The 18,078-nt window shown below is 34.9% G+C and overlaps 1 protein-coding gene across 2 annotated transcripts in view; it reads right to left on the bottom strand.

Annotated features, from left to right (window-relative positions):
• Positions 1–2,126: 2,126 nt before the first annotated feature.
• LOC126857552 (ubiquitin carboxyl-terminal hydrolase 48-like) overlaps positions 2,127–18,078 on the bottom strand; it is a 50,429-nt gene continuing 34,477 nt past the window's right edge. For both annotated transcript variants that reach the window (XM_050607098.1, XM_050607100.1), the window contains 2 exons: positions 9,133–9,217; positions 2,127–2,220 (listed from right to left, as the gene is read on the bottom strand). In XM_050607098.1, coding sequence (XP_050463055.1) covers positions 2,198–2,220; positions 9,133–9,217 — 108 coding nt within the window. In that variant the 3' untranslated portion in view covers positions 2,127–2,197. The remainder of the gene's footprint in view (positions 2,221–9,132; positions 9,218–18,078) is intronic.

The following is an 18,078-nucleotide window of genomic DNA, read 5'->3' as shown; positions in this document are numbered from 1 at the left end:
ATCCTGTCATTTGTCATTTCAGGTTTGCGCTTGACTCGTCAGCTTCTCCCCCCATTGTCTATGGCACACGGAGATAGTTTTGTCTCTGGGAAGAAGCGTATCGAGAGTTCAGCCACACTCGCGTCACACTTCGAAGATCGTATCGCTGATCTTCAGTAAGTTTCGCGCGCAGGCTCCGAAATCAGACCGCATTGCTGAATCCCCGGTTTCTCGAAAAAAGAAGCTTTCCGAGAGTGAATAATAGCTATAGTGCCAACGATGTCTATCTGATGTCTCTCTTCGAATTAGTTGAGAATATATAAGAACACAAAAAATTCTAGCAGAAAGAATACAATAATTTAAAAATTTCTAATCCAAAGATAAATCATGTGTTTCGATCTGTCAAACTTTAACGAGATTAACTTGATGACTGTATCGTATCGCGCTTGTTAATAATATGCCAATGTTTAACAAGCATTCCCTAAACAAAACCACGGACCGCTCTGTCAGGATTAACGTTTGCATGCGGGTCGGTCGCAATACGAATTAGGAAAAAAACTTGATGACCCTGACATTTGTAAGGATTAGAAAGAAAATAAGTAAAAACGACAGCTTAACCCCTCGACGTCGGTTGTACGGTGAAAATCTGGCATACCCTAATAATCCAGAGCGATTTCTCAAAAGACGATCACGCGCGTCCTTTTTGCATTAGTTTTCCGGGTTACAAAACTGATGCTATTCTCGGTTCGTTTTATTCTTGCATAATCTATTAACACGCTTAACATTTAAATACATTCGCAAAAAAATTTTTTCTTATCATAAAATTATTTTAATTTTGATTGTAATTGTAATTGTTTTTTTAAGTTTTAATATATTTATAATCGAATAAATTTTAATATTTTATAATTTGTACTTTCTATAATTATAAAATGTACATATTATTATAATATATTGTACATCTTTTAAATAATATCCTCGAAGCGCAAAATAGCGTATATACAGTAAATTAAATCCATGATTTGAAATTATAAAGCATTCGTTAATTATCGAATACTAAAATTCAACCATCTCTCTCTGCGTAAATTGTTACTTTTCGACCGGTTTACAGGGAAGTTTAATTACGCGGTGCCAAGTTTGATATAGTTAGGCCCATTGAACTGCCGGCAAGATTGTTTTACAAAGTAAATGAGGCAATGATGACTCGAGGCTTCGGGACCACCTAGCAGCCTGACGAAGTCCTTCCAGGCTTGCCTTTAAACTCCTTGCAAACTAATTAACGCGCGACCAACACACATATACACACACAGATATACATACCCCATATATCTTCCCTTCTTCTTGCTCACGCGCTGAAGCTATCGTAGATTTCTAGAAAAATTTATTTTGAATTCTTTGAAAACCTTTTTAAAATTTAAATTTAAATTTTGCTACATATATTAGTAAGTAAAGTGTCTCGGCGCTTCATTTTTGTTTTATAATATTATCAATCGCTAAAAAATTAAAGAAGAAATTGAGAAATAGAGAATATAAAATAAAAATATTCTTTGTTTTTTTTTTTAGAGATTAATTTGAAAAATTAATGCTGCATAGATATAATGGATAAATAAACTGATTATATAACATTATCCTTTTTTACGCCACGCATCTTTCGTCTGCTTCTATGTTAGATAATGAAATATATCGTGCTGTTATAATAAAATAATATCAAAAGAAATATATATTGTATATAAAATATACATACAAGTATTGGAATTATATCAGGTATATCAACAATAAATATTATAATATCAATACAATATATTCATATAATATATAAATACATTTTAGAGAGAAGGAAAAGGTATATGCACATTTCTCTATTTTATTTCTATGATTCGCAAAAATTTAATAAATCATAAACCTGTTTTAATAATAATGAATCAACGAACTTTGTCATGAACTGAATCATGTTTTTTCTATCGTCACAATTATTTCTCTCTTATAACTTATAAATCTCTTCATTACTATCTTTTTTAAACAAATATATCATATAGCATTGATTATAGATGCAACAGCATAGTAATAATCATTTTCACGATTTATAGGTAACGGATATATAGGGGTTGGAATTATATATACTTATATATGATTGCATGTATAAAAATATCTTGCGTTAAATCAGCGCTATTGTTATTAAATGTTAAACAAAATTGGCTACATAATTGTCGGTTCATACAGATCAGCTCGGCACCAGTTCCGTTCCTGTAACAAAAATTATATGCATTTCTCAACCCTCCGAAAAATTGGCACAGCAGTATAAGCATTAGCAGACCAGCGATATTTCCATTCACATTCCCATCACAAAGTCAAGATGCATCACATAAATAAAAAAAATTACCACCAAGATATGTAAACATAAAACAACTTTATATACATTTTATATGATTTTATATATTTATTATAAACATGTTAAGTAATTAATATCATGTGTGAAATAAAAATTTACTCGGTATTTTCAATGTGTGTGTATATATATACTCATTGGATATAAAACTTTCACCGTTTAAAAAAAAATGTCATATTGTCAAATGTATTACATTTTACACAAAAGAATAAATCATTTGACACTTTTTGTCTATCCATCTTTTTTTTTTTTCCTTCTCTCTCTTTATTTCTATTTTTCCCCACGGAAAACTTTCTTTTATTCCGAAGGGAATTTTCTTTATAGAAAATAAGCCAAGCGAGTCGATAAAAGCTCTTTCTGTTGTTTCATAGAGGGTGGATTCCATCAGGATTTGTATATATATGATTGTATGTATGATTGCAAGCGTGCTCTGTATATGTTTGTATATCACTATACGATGACACAATGTGTTGGATGCGTCTTACGCATGACTGACACTTCTGAAACATTTTTCCGCGTACTATGCCGAGAATAGAGTCTATTCTTTCATTCACACACTTCCATTTTCTTATCTATCCGTATAATAATTTCCGAAAGTATTGCGGAAACGTAAAAACCGCTTCGATTGACGTGTACGAACTACGAGTTGCTACGAACAATAAAATGCTTATCAATAGAAATTAAATGTTCTCGATTTCTTTTTACATTAATTTAAAAATATAACAAAAATCATATGAATAATTATTAAATGGTATGAAATAAAAGAGAGAGTCGAATTATTAAATGGTATGAAATAAAAGAGAGAATGGAAAATATAAAATATTACGTACATGTGTGATAAAAGAATAAGACTTGTAAAAAAAAACTACAAAGTTAAACAATCACATAAATCATTTATAAAAAATAAAATCACATCATATAATAGCTGTATATCACTCATTATATAATTTAAATAAGAGACGCGATGATAGAAGGCTGATGAAAAGCAAAAGAAATAATTCGCAAGCATCCACGAATATGTTCTAGTCGATGGTGTTGCTCGTGGCGCTCCTTAAAATCACATTAAGGATGAGAACGGCGCCGAAAATGACGGGGCAGTGGGGGCAAAAGTGCTGCAGGATGAGAGAATGAGAAGGTAACAGCGAAAAAGAGATTAAAGTTACATAAAATCGAGGATGTCACGAAAGCTAAATCAAAAAATGTGTTTAAATAATATACATATATAAATTAAATCGCTGACAAGATCTTGTACTCAAACAAAATTAAATCATTTTGTTTTAACAACAGTATAAATTAAACTTTAAAATACATTTTTAAATATATATTCCCTGTTTTAAAATATATATAATTTACATTGAGAATATAAATATATATGAAGTGTCAAATCACAAATATCAAATAAATTTGATTTTATCACAATCTGAAGGATTTCCAATGCATAGTAAATTTATTTGAAAAATTTTTCGGTCGTGCATACACAACATAATTAAAAAAAGTCCATTTCATCAATTAATCTATCTTTGTTAATGTGTAAAAAAAAATTAAGAGAAAAAAATAATGATGTAAAGAAAATTAATGGCAATCAATGAAAGTCTCTTGTATCGCATTAAAGAGCCGAGAGAGAAAGGATCTTCCTCCGCCCTTGTCTCATGTCACATCTTCTTCTGTCTGTCTCTCGTAGCTGACTGTGACAAATAATTACCGAGGCTTAACATAAGCCAGAGGCGGTATACTTAGCTAATAGCAAAAAAACGGCAATAGCCTCGTCACTCTATGTGCGAACAGTCGACGCGTTTACTTTCCGTGACGGGCCCACGCGCGGAATGAATTTCCACGATTCCGAGACCCGTCAGTTTTCACGATGCATTCGTATGCGAATCTTGGAAAAACTCAGGACAGAGACAGTGAAGCACGAGCATGCATTGTTCAGCGTCAACGAGCGTCACGGGTGCAAGCTTTTGAGAAAAATATCGCGGTACGATCACGGGAATGCAAAATGGATCCTGATCCTGATCCTGAGCTTGTCTTAAACGACATAATAGTCAGCCGGTACCAAAGAGACGTTTCTCTTTCTCACTCCCGTCCGCCGGCCTCTCGTTTTCTCGCGAGAACCCGCTTTCTGCCTAACTTATACTTATTATTGCATTACCTCGTGTTCTAGCATAATTCCAGCTTGCGCTGAGAGACTAGCGGGGAGATGATGAGAGATGCCGAGAAAATAGTCGGCGAAAGCGATGGCTTTTCGTTTTTTACATAATTCCGCGCATAATCCGCGCCCCGAGGTCGAGTGCGCGTAGTTGAACGTATTGGTGACAGGTGCGTCGCTCTTTTCTTTTACTTTCGCTAACACGAGCAACGGATACGTTAATGTCTTCATTACGATTTCATTCATCAAACTACTGTGCCCGTTTTTCTCTCAATATCCGTTTTCATGCTGGCGATTCTGCGTATCTCCTTCATCGCGTGCAATAGAAGCTTCCGTTCAGCGCGAAAAAATTTTAATAAGGAACGAAAAAACGCTTTCATAACCGAGATATATAAACGAACAATATTATAATAAATCAAATATATTTAAAACGTATATGTAGTTTTTCAATTTTTTAGCGTTAAAAAAATAAATAAAAAAAAATATTACTAAATCGATATTAACGTAATCGATGATAAGTATATGCTCATCTTAATAAAAGTTTTTCTGGTTTTTCGAAATATAAAAGAAACTGCAAAATGACGATAGTGATAAGACATTTTCCACGAGTATACGTTATATCTTAAAATGCTTGATATAACGTTGAAAATGACATAACAACAAGAAATAAAAAAAAAACATCATAGACGTAAAAATAATGTATATTACTAATTTGATGCATGAATATTCCATTTGGCACCCAACATCCACCCCTCATCTCGTGAGAACTGGAAGGGGTGGTGTTCTCACGAATGCGCCGTAGAGTTTCGTGAGCTCCTTAATGAACCTAGTTCGCGAAAACCATTAATAACGAAAGGACTCAGTAAGGAGCGCGGATAGGAAAAGAGAAGCCGATATTCGAGGTATTCGGGAACCCAAAACCGCAGATCTTCTGTGAGAAACTCACCGAACGACGGCTGCTATCTCCCTATCTTTTAAAGAACGATTGCACCGTTTATCTTGTTGGAACATAAAATATTATAAAATGAGCACAGTAAAACAAAAAAAGAGAAAGAAAAAGAAAAAAAAAACTAACGCATTTTACAAAAATAAAAACCAGACCACCGATGTCTTGTTTGCAAAACGAATAAAGTTCTAATGAAAGCTCCTTCTTTTTAGAAACGGAAAACAGGAAGCGGAGAGATAGTCAGCTGATATAGGGGAGGGTGTCGGCTAGCCCTAATGCGACGTATCAATATACGTGAATGGTGGTGATGGGCCAATATCGCATAAGTGGCTCCGTTCGCAGTCATTTGTTACATTTTGTTCGGTCTAAGTCTAAGTAATTTAAGAGTCACTGTTTGCCGCGCTTCTCCTCTTCCTTCTCCGTTTCTCGAGTGACGAGGGGCCAAGAAGAGAAAGCGGAAACTAAAGGAAAGCCGGAGAATAAGAAAGGGGAAAGGGTGAAGGGTGGGTTAGGATGCTTGGATCCCGGTGGAAGTTACTATGGCGGGGGGAAACGGGACGAGGGTGGTGCACTTCGCCTCCATTCTTCGGCAAATCGTGGCATATTTGTCAGATTTTTGTTCGAGAACAAAACCTTGCCGACCACCCCTGGCGCGAATAAAAAGGGGGATGAAGGAGGGGGATGCGGCGCCTTAAGTGGATTGGTTTCGTTCGTATATGGTGTATGTGTATCTACGACGAATGCCTTAATTTCAGCCTCCTAACCGGAGATTCTCGCCGGCAATTCGATCTCCGGTTAAATACGGTTAAATTCCGGAGAAATCTCTACTCTCTTTCGCAAAATTATAGTATTATAAATAATGACGTGTCTGCATATCGTTAATGTAACGATCGTCTCATGCCCAAGTCGCATAGTTGCGTGCACGCATAATCTCAAACATGAGCAACTCATAATCATGATTGCAAGCTAATGTAACTAAGAAACGAGTAATGCATTTAGTCGTGAGACCTGATTCACATTTTATGATATACTACATCGTTGAAGCTACGAGTTTTTAAAGCGAACATAAAAATTCGCTAAGTGCATAAACATATATATACTTATATATTGTGAAGAGGCTATCAAAATTATTTCTAAAAACTCGATACATTAATATATGATATGATAAATATCTGATTTTTTTAAATATAAATAATTTAAAATTTATTATAAATTTTAAAAAAAGAAAATTTTTTTATAAATATTTGTATTGTAATATTAATTATTATTATTATAAATTTATTAAATATTTAAATTTTTCATTTCAAAATCAAATTTAGAAAATTTTATTCATTATATCATATAATAATATACAGCAGACTGCAGAGATAAATGAGTTATTAAAATTTCACAAATAAATAAATTAAATTATAAATTGCTTGCCTTACAGTTGCTCCGCCATAATTTCCGATACCATCTCGAGTCTCCTTTTTTTTCTTTTTAATGATTCATACGATACTCACTCGCGAAAACATAGTTAATTACGAATTGCGCACTGACTAATCAGCAGCAATCGCAAGACATTTGCATAACACTTCCGACGTTAATGTCGCACGTAACACGATTTTATTATATGACCGGAGAATAACGCGAAAAAACTACGATCTGCTCGGTGCTTGAACATCGCACTTCGTGTGTTTGTATTTTAAAGCAATTTTACTCATACATATTAAATAACATCAGTTGATATAAATATATAAATTAAAATGAAACGATATACATATATATAAATATCCCCGCACTATATATTTAATAAATATTTAATAAATTTTCTACAATATTCAAAAATATAATTAGATTTCCTGATTATCATCATTTCGGTACACTTATTAATCAATCGCGAAAGTTTATTGATCATATCAAAATAACTTTTAAAATTATTCGTAGAGAATAATCTCTTATTACTTGTCACGATCACATTTCGATAAATAATGGCGACGGTTCGCTTTACTGCCTTCGAGACACCAGATACATGACAAGGTTACTGTTTATGAACAATAACAAGACTAACAACATTATATATGGCACAAGATAAGCGCCGAATTTTATGTGTGTGTGTGTGTGTGACGTATAATGTGATGTTGTTTATACGCGCAGTCACCTTAAATATGTAATCATTCTTTCGACGACCCTCGAGAGAGAATATAGCAGTGCGACGCGCTCCGTTTCTTATTGTTAATATTACGCTTTGAAAAACGTGATCGCGACAAGTATACAAGGAGAGGCCAAATTTAATTATTCTCTATGATCAGTCTTTATTATAATTAATAGTTCTCATTATTTGATTAATTCTCGCGAAATGATTTATGAAAATATCACGGTTATTTATTGAAGAATATTTGCGCGATGTTCGTTTAAAATAAAAATCTAAGCGAAATATACAAGATAAAAATCAAATCACTGTTTTATATTCCGGTATTTATGATAATTGAGCTGTCAAAAATCAAACTGATTAATTCCATGTTTCTCATAAATTTCTTGATTTTAATAGTAAAGTAAATCATATACTCGATATAAAAATTAAGAAATTTAAAGAGTAAAGTTAATCAAATTTGACTTCTGAGAGACTTAATTGTTTCGATTCCAATGTATCTTCTATCGCGTTTTAAACTTTCGATTTAATGTAATAATAATATACAAATCGCGATATTAAATGATATTAACGAATAATCGTAATCGATCGTTTATTAATGATTAATTTAAAATTTAAGAAATAACATTTTTGCATTTCGTAACGCGTTAAATATTTTGTGATGTGTAGCGCGCGCTATTGCTTACATACCGTGGCTATGTTGTTGTTATGTAAGCTGTGAGACTCAAGCAGGAAAACAGTATCGCGGCGCGATTATGTGTCATATTATCCTTCAAAACACGCAATTATTTCTACAATTATTACAATCACCGATTAACTTCTCGTAAGCGTGTTAAAGTGTCGACTATTTATCGAAATGTGTATTTCGCGTGAATTATTCATTTTAAATATAAATCGAAACAATATCATAATTATAAATTAGTTGAATAGTGGATAAATGTGAACATGCAATCTTCAAGAGTCAAGCTGATTATCATTCGCGTTTTTCGTTCTCAATAATATAATTAAAGTAGTGTCGCATGTGACTAACATCGGGAGTATTGTGCAAAGTACTTTGCCATCGCTACATTCAACTAATTAATGTGAGCGTAATTTTAATTAATCGCGTTTTCGCGAGTGAGTGTCATGAAGAAGCAGCAAAGGATGAATAAGAGAACCTAAGGTAGCAACTCTCTGGGACGATGACGAAGTAACCATAAGCGATTTATAACTTATTTAATTTACTTGTTACTTGAAACTGTTCATTTATCTCAGCAATAATGATATATTATATATCATTATATAACACATACTTCATATAAAATATTTTTAATTTTATATTAAAATATATATAGTAAAATAATATATAAATATTTGATATAAAAGAGAACGAGAGATTGTGTTAAAAATAATCTTGATAGCTTCTTAGCAATATAAGTATACAGATATTTATTCGCTTAAAATTAACGAATTGCAATTCTCGCTTTAAGAATGTTTCGAATTTTGAATTGATATGCATTTTATATTTTCCAAAATATCCATGCATCAAAATATGTTTTCTCACTCACCCTTGAAACCTTTCTCTGGTGATGTAGACTCAAAATTATGAACATCGGATTCCACATCCGTTTCATTCTCTAGCGGTGCATCAATCTGAAATAATAAATTGATACAATGTAATTAATATTTGTAACAATACATTACGAAAGAGAGAACGTGCACAGATTTTTATTTTTTTTTTTGTGTTGTAAATTCTTATATATAACGCACGTATTTATGCTTATGATTAATGATATGATATGATTGGGATTATCATGATCAAAGCGGGATAATACAATAGAGAAATTTTTATAAATTATTTCATAATTTATTCCAAGTATAATTTATTAGAAGACAGAAAGAGACACATTAAATTTGAGTATCGCGCGCATCAGAGACACGTGTGAACAGCTGCCAACGCTTATAACAGCATCTTCCCACGCGTTTTCTCGAAGCACACATGTGATCCACCAATCTACGCGCTCCTTTACATAATTACACGACTACGTCTTGGCTCTCGTGTAAATATATCCACTATTACATATATTGCATATTATAATATCGACATAAAATAATGATTGATATTATTATGCAATATTTATATACATATACACATTATGATTATATGTATGTATGTAATATGTATATATAAAAAAAAGACAAGAATACTATTTTCATGAACAATGAAATTTACATAATAAAATAAATTTTTTGATAATAAATAGTAGAAATAAATAATAGATTTATAAATAACTTTCCGCATATTTATTACGTGGAATATCGTGATATTGTGATATATAATGATTAGAACAATTTTACGGACAATTTGTATTAGCTATAATATTCTTTTTTTTTATAAGATCAAATCTTACTTTTGACAACAAAAATTAGAAGTTGAAATTATTAGAGCATTTATTATAATACGAAACTATAAGCAAAAAAGAAAAATTTCTAATCGTTTAAAAAGTTGGCATGGGAATTCGAGTACGAAGCATACACGTAGGTGTGATTATGCTTCTGAAACCCCTTTTTCCCATAGAACTAAATATAGCGAGTGTCATCCGATGGCTTGGACACACGTGTCTCACGCGACAGTCATTCACATCTGGTCGTTGTTTCCTCTGCTGGCCCTAGCATATCTTCTGTGCAATGTGATTTATTTTTCAATATAGAATATATATCCCAGAGATTCGCTATGATAAGAAATCATCGCGCGGTAAGTCAAAGTGGATAATCAAAGACGATCTTAATATACAATGTTGTACAAAAATAAAGCAACACGGATAGGGATAGAATTTGTAATGTAAAGTTACAGTTCGTGCACAGATAAAAAGTAATAGATTTAATTTTTTTGTATATATCATATAATGTATTTTAAATTGTATAATAATAAAATATACTATCAAATTATAAATTAAATAAATAATACAAATAACATTAATATCAATGCAGAAATCTTAAAATTTCTTAAAACATTTTTGAAAAATCCGTTCAATTAGTCAGATGATATACGTTAAAAAATTCTTTAGCGCTTTAAATAAAATTTTAATTTTAAAGCGAGTATAGAATTACAAAGTTACGTCAAAAAACTTCAACGTCATCGTCGACGTTGATCTCTTAACCGCGATTGCTGGCATCGGAAGAGCACATAAATTCCATAAATATATATTCCTCCAAATTCCTCTCTTTCATCATCGAAACATTATTCTTAGGCCTTCTATATCTCTCGCGGCCCTTCTTTGTCCCTCGTTGATCATGAAGAGCGTGTAGAAAGGAAGATGAAGAAAAGAAAATCAGGTAAAGAGCGTTCTCTACATGAGTATACAGTCAGTTTTGAAATGCTCGGCAATATAGTGAGTTCGTTATGAGGTTTGCCCCGACGTGGTATGGCTCATAATTGTAGACTCGGGGTTCGTACCGCGCACCTCCGGGCATTACATTCTCTCCGACTGACACCTATTGTCCATAGGAAATTCCGCGGATCTGTTTGTAAATCGTTTTAATCATTCGTCGGCGAGCGGATGAGATTGCCCGATCGTCGTCCGAGTCAATCGTCGATTTTCGCGAGCGACCGCGATTCGGATCGAGTTTTTTGCGACGTTTTGTCGAACGCTGATGTCGGTCCAGGCAGAAAAGCAAGCCGGACAAAACATTTCACGGCCTGGCATGAAAATTATTAGCTCGAGAATGTCTTAATCCCCGGCAGTGAGCCGAGTCCCGCGATCTTCGGCTTAACATAAAGTTTTTTTTTCCAGTCAGGGCTCAGAGAAATGCTCCAAACGCAAGCTCTGACGGTCTCGCGGAAAGATGCGGCTAAGTGCTGGAACGCGTTTGGCGCAATTTGGCGCATAATGTATGTGCAAACGTCAAACGGCCCCGTTTATTTCCACGTTAATTACGGTTTAAGAGTTACGGCTGCATTGCATATTTTTTTTTCCTTTACGGGTCGAGGTATATCGGAATATCGTAAACTTTATGTTTCTATTGTCACTTTAGCGATTATACATAATTTTTCCGTTAGAATTAAAAGATAGAAAAAATAATGTTGACATAAAAGTATCAGTAGTGATACATGTTTTGTGATAGTTAAAGAGAAGGGTAAATATATATATTCCAATTTATTATATAAGCCAACAATTAATATTAATGAAAGATCTATAAGTAACAATTGCAAAATTTATTATTTCAATTAAAAAATTTATAATAAAATTAAAGAAAGAATATATTATAAAAATGTCAAAATTAATCAAAGTCAGAAAAAACAAACGCATTTTATTTCATTGAAAATACAATTCGTTAATATTAATTAAGATTGCAGATCACAAAATTTGTGTTTTAAATTATAGCGTGCTTCTGTTTCATTAAAAAAAAAAATATTTTATATTCCTCTCTCCTCTTTATCTTTTTCAAACAAGTCATTACTGCATACACATATTTTTGTAAATACGCACATAATTGAACACATGTCTCAATATGAAGAAATACATGGAATAATAAAAGATACTCATTCGCAGCATTCTCGCTACAAATGAGTATCTTTTGGATTTACTCAGACATCATTACAGTAGGAGTCTTAAGTTATTCTCAGGCTGTCCTGAGTTATTTATCTGTCTACGAAGAAGGGTGAATCTTACCTCCTTCTCCTCTTACCACATCTTAATAGTACGAGCCACAGAGTTAATAAACCGACATAACGGCAATTCTCTCGAAATATCTAGCTTTCTTCAATTTCTGACTAAAAGATTAATGTTTTCCAAATTTTATTTTTTTTTTTTTATCGTCAAATATAAGTGTATGAAAAAATATACACATACACATTTAATCGAGAAATAAAAACTTTAAATAAAATTTGTAATAAAAATATGTATAGAAATGAGACATTTATTTAGAAAACTTGAATATATATTTGTTATCGAGCAGGAGAATCGAGAAGATTTGTCTATTTACGGCTAATATTTCAAGATATTCGTTTCCGAAAAAACTTTCGCAGAAAGTTTCAAAAAATGAGACAAAACTATAAGAAGACTTAATACAAGCTAGAAGCTTGGCGGAAGACCGCAGAGTGTATAAATTCAAAGTAGATTAATATTGTCTCCGTGGCTGTCGCGGCGCCAAACTTATGGCGCTAATTCGACGGAGGAATTATTACTGGGGGCTTGCCTCGAGTCATCCTCACTGGCACCCGCGTGTTTTGCGAAAAGGGGATATCTTTAATAGAAACCGTACGTGCTTCACGGGATTCCAAACAACGCCAGTCTCTTAATATTCGAACCTCGGCATACGTCCTATCAAGAATTGTCCCGATTTTTGATAACAAATATCTTAGCTTAATTTGTAAATACTTGTGGTTATATTATAATTATGACTTAGAAAACTCAATCTTATTTATCTCTTATTATTCATGTATGTGATAACAACGCGAACATGTATGTGATATCAACGCGAAATGTTTAATTACGAAATCAGTATTATTGCCATTTATACGAAAATTTGATAATTTATATGAAAACGAAAAAAGTCTGAGCAAAGTGTTAAGCTCAACAAGCGCATTGAGAAATGGCTTTTCGGAGGTCTTTTAAGTAAATTAAGGGCACTTCGCATTGTCTTTTGTCCCGTGGTGGACCAAAAAAAGATGGCAGACTACAGCTGTTTAGCATCCTCGATGAAAAACTGGCTAGTAATTATTCAAATTATTTTCAAGGGTCACACTTTTCGTTAGACCGGAGTCATTACGTGGCAAATATCTTTATATCACGTTTATATCTTTTTCAACATATTTTTCACAAACAAAACATTCAACATGACAAAATTGTAAAATGTTTTCTTATAAAATTACGTGTTTTACAGAATAAAAAAGAAAATATATTTACCTATATTTATATTTCTGACAAATATATTAAAGCTAATAAAACACGTACATATAAATGCTTGGAATAAAAAATAAAAGAGAGAGATGTAGGTATAGGATAGAAAAAAAAAGGTGGAGATTAGGTGGAGAAGAGACGCTTTTTAGACAATCACTGATGTTACGGAGGTGTTGTGTGAGAAGTGACTGATGAGTTTTCCGCTCGATTGGATAACACTCGCCCGTTTCTGGATTTTTTCCAATCCCTTCCCTGCACCACGTCTGACCTAAATCCGTATTAGAACTGAGACAGAGCATTGAACGTTGCTGTTGAATTTTCTCTGCAGTTAACAAAATAGCGAAAGAACGGAGGCGCGCACGGTCGTCGATGTAAGAAATTCACGCGAATCCATCGTTCGATACTTTATTTAGGCGCGACGTATAATACCTAAACTACAAAACACGGGAGAAGATATGTCGATTGGGCGAATGAACGGTCGCGAACGCGGCACTTTAGGCCACATCGTTCATAAAGAACGGACTCTGGCTTCCGCCAGAGACAAAGACCGCCTTCATCACGGATACACCGTCCGTCCTCTTTGCCGTCGTTGCTGCGCTTCTTTAACGATGATATAGACAAAATTGAGCAACCGCATATTGCACGACTCTTGTCGAACCGCGAATAAGTGTCAAATATGCGCGATGAAAAAAGTTGTAAAATAATAAAATATATATATTTAATATAATATCTCTCTTAATATCTCTCGAAAAATTATCTCGAATTATGACATCAAAAACGACAAACATACGAGATTAAATACTTTATTTCTCTCTTATTATATTTAAAGTTAATTCAGACAGAGACGGACTTATCAATTTTTTAGATACGAAAATGTATTAACTATTTGTTGGTTGCACACATCGATCGTACAACAACGGCGGATCCGTTTTTCCCCGCGATAAGATATCCTTTCGCTCGCAGTAGTAACGCAGAAGAGGAGGGCAAACAACTGGCAAATTGCAGAGCGTTAGAGATCGCGAGCGCGATTTAGTCCCGTGGCCACGAACGGGAGACGAAGGCGGCAGAAGCAGAATGGAAACGGCGGAATCACCCCTCGAGGAAACGCTCGGATAGTCCAGGGTGGTCTTAGCGTGTCGCTTAGCACCCTATCTGCAGGGATCTTCTGTCGGGCCAACCCCTACGGAGAGCTCGTCTCTCCTTCTCTTTCTCTCCCTCTCTCTGTCCCGCTTATGTCAGGCTTACTGCCTCTCTTTCTCTCGTGACGTGCTAGACCTCATGGGGGGGCTGCGTTTGTCGTGAGCATTACTCACTTTCTAGACGCCTACTTGCAAACCCTACTGAGTCGTCGAGCCTCGTCCCCGAGGCTCAGTGACTACATTAGGGAACAAATCTTCCTTCTCTCGTGAGGCTGCCTTCCGCGATTCGAAAAGCGATACATGCTGCTGGAATGGATTGTCCGATCAACTTTGCAGTGACCAGTCACTTTCCACATCATCTACGATAGCGAAACGTCTTCTCGTACTATTTATCCGTTCATTCGATCACACATTGAATTTAAAATTTTATTCTCTCTTCGCTTACATATAAGTTAATAAATTTTTCAATATTAATAATTAATTATCGCGTAATGTTCTAGTATATATCAGGGCATTTATATTAAAAAAAAAAACATGTGTAAAATTTAAAATAATTTGAGAAAAAAATTTGCCTGATACTAAAAAATTTTTTTTTAACATTCTAGTAATCTCTCTGGTCTAATCATTATTCGATTCGTGATGTAAAATTATCAAAAACAATTATTATTTTCTATTGATTTGAGCAATAAAATAACGATTTTATACGAAAAAAACACGTATCGATGATTAAATTTCTGAGATATATACTGTGTACTGTCAAAAAATAGTTCGCTTTGCCGCGGAAACCGTTTCGATTCATACCGTAAGAGCTTTGAAGAATCCGCGCGACCAAGTTTAACGAGATCCACGTGTCTGGTATTATCGGCACGCACCCAAGACCACTTGTTCGAAAGAGCAACCTGTAGAGGCTGGCATACCGCACGGTTCGCAAGTGCGTACGGCATAAGAAGGGAGCAGCGAAATTCAGGGTTAACAGCGCGGCCAAACATAGAACCGAGCGTATGTGGGAACACGTGTACGCGTTCATAAATATCTCTCCATAACTCCACGCTCTGAATGCGATAAAGGAAAGTTTCCACGGAAGTTCGGATAATCAGGTCTCATTCCTCCGACATTTCGATCTGCTTCGATTAATCTTATAAGTGATAATAATCTCACGATTGCAGCTAGAGCGAACAATTCAATTTTTCTCATTCCAGAATTTATGTATTGAGAAATTAAAAAAAAAATTGAACATATTTTATAGCGAATAAAGCAAAATTAGAGATTTAAATATTTTATAAGAAATTATTGTTTCTTTTTTCTTTTTTTGCGAAAAAATTAAGACCCAAAAGTATTTACGGAAATTCGATTAATTAAACTGGAGAATATAGTCTCTCAATATAGAGAAATTCATAGAACGTTGAGAACGAAATACTTTGAGACCGACGTAATAAAGTGCGCTCTCTTTCTGGCGGCGGCCCTCGTTCAGGAGCCGCCACATGTCTCTCCGCGAAAAGAGTAGCTCTTCCTCGCGTCATCTGCGACGAGACGAGACGAGACGAGACGAGATGAGATACAGAGAGGAAGAGGGGGGAAGACATATCGAGAAGGACGGCTGGCGAAGAGAAGCAGAGGCCACCGAGAAGCCGAAAGCTAAAACCGCCAACGCGGAGGATAGGCCGAGGCGAGCCGTTAGTATCAACAAACAGAAGCTTAGTTGTTACTGCTGCAAGGGCGAAAGGGTTAAGTGAGCAGGATACACGACGCACGTTACACGGGAATCGGAATCGGCCTTGGGCGTCTTTTAAACTGACACCTTTGTTCCGACTCTATGTTCTTGTGTTAGGTTTTTTTTACATCGTCGTAAGTTCAATTGACATTATTATTATAATTACGATAATAGTGAGACAATATAATATCAAAATACGCGCACAACAATGTTTTATCGCTGTTAAATATAGGAATTTCTCCCAAAATATGTTCTACATATTTTTATTCGAAGTACATTTATTCAGAACACACAATTTTACGAATTTTTAATATACGAATCCGCAAGACATCGGAAAAGGGCGTGTAACACGATGCAAAAAATGCAACATCTCACCCTCTCGCTGCAACCATAACTTATTCAGCGTTTAAGGGAGCTCGATACGAGAGACATCAGGGAGGGGGAAAGGAGAGCGAGAGGTGGAGAAATCACGCTCATAAATCATAGCATTTTCAGATTTCCTTTTATCAGTGGCTCTCTAAGCGTACTGGCGTCCGCGACCGTCGTTGACCCAACGCCATAAATATCCCCATTAATATTAACTTAGGCTCGCCTAGGAGAGGCGAGAATCGCGAGTGACCGAAACGGAGCGGATGAAAAAAAAAAAACGTAGCCTAAGGGGAGAACGGAACGAAAAAAATCTCGTATGCCAGGGACGAATCTCATATAGGACGCAGCTGGGAATTGGGCAGCATCTCGAAAAATTCATGGAGGAGCCGAAATTCTGGAGAAGTCCGTGCGAGCAAATCGTTGCACCTCGTGCGTATTTTTCGCCGAGAAGAAATATGTGGATTACTGCTAGATAGATTCTCTCAGGTACAGGCTGCTCCGTTTTCACCTTGTCACGCGTTTTAACACGTATCATTACGATTTAATTTATAGAGTAATAACGATAGAAAGTCGCGTTACGAAAATTCCGATATCATCTTCAAGATTTTTATATTCGCTTTTCTTTTAAATATAAAGTATCCGTAATAAAATATTAACTATTAATAATAAATGATTGGCACGTGGTATCTAACGTTACACGGATAATGAAGAAGCCGATAGCAAACTTCTTGTACCGTTTCATTCTTCAACGTCTCTTGAGCCACACTTTCTTGCCGGTATCACGGCATGTATCACCTGTCGTCGAATGACGCGCGGTCCACTCTTTCATCGTCTCGCACCGTTAGCAGGATCGGCGATGACGCAAGAAATCATAACAATATTAAATGCGAAATCAAGATTATTGCACGATATGCGAATGAGGTGCTAAATTCACGCTAATTATATTACGCTTTTACTAAGTAAAATCACGAAATGTCTCAAGCTAAAATTGTGTCTAAGCAAAGTAGCATGAAATAGTACAAGTAAAGTACGATTCGCTATAATAATCGTAACTAACGTAAATGAGTTAAAACGATTAACTCATTTACGTTCCGTTTTCCGTTAAAAGTTTCTCCGCTCGAGGAGAAGCCTTTAATTCGCTCGAAATTCCGTAGAATCCGCCTCGATTATTTTCAACGCATTCAGGAGCGAAATCGATGACGATGACGATGCCTTTTAAGCCTGCATCGGCTTAATTGATTTATTTCTGAGAGGGTCCATACCGCGCTGGATGAGACGCCGCGATCACCCTAACGCGAAAAAGGGGCAACCGAGTCCTTTCGAAGGACTCTTTCGGCTGCCCTTTCTTCGATCTTATCTTTGGAGGCATCGATAATTTGGGGGCGATAATTA

The sequence above is a fragment of the Cataglyphis hispanica genome, chromosome 22 (genome assembly GCF_021464435.1).
Source record: "Cataglyphis hispanica isolate Lineage 1 chromosome 22, ULB_Chis1_1.0, whole genome shotgun sequence".
Classification (NCBI taxonomy): Eukaryota; Metazoa; Arthropoda; class Insecta; order Hymenoptera; family Formicidae; genus Cataglyphis; species Cataglyphis hispanica.
This window is presented reverse-complemented; position numbering and strand designations above follow the sequence as displayed.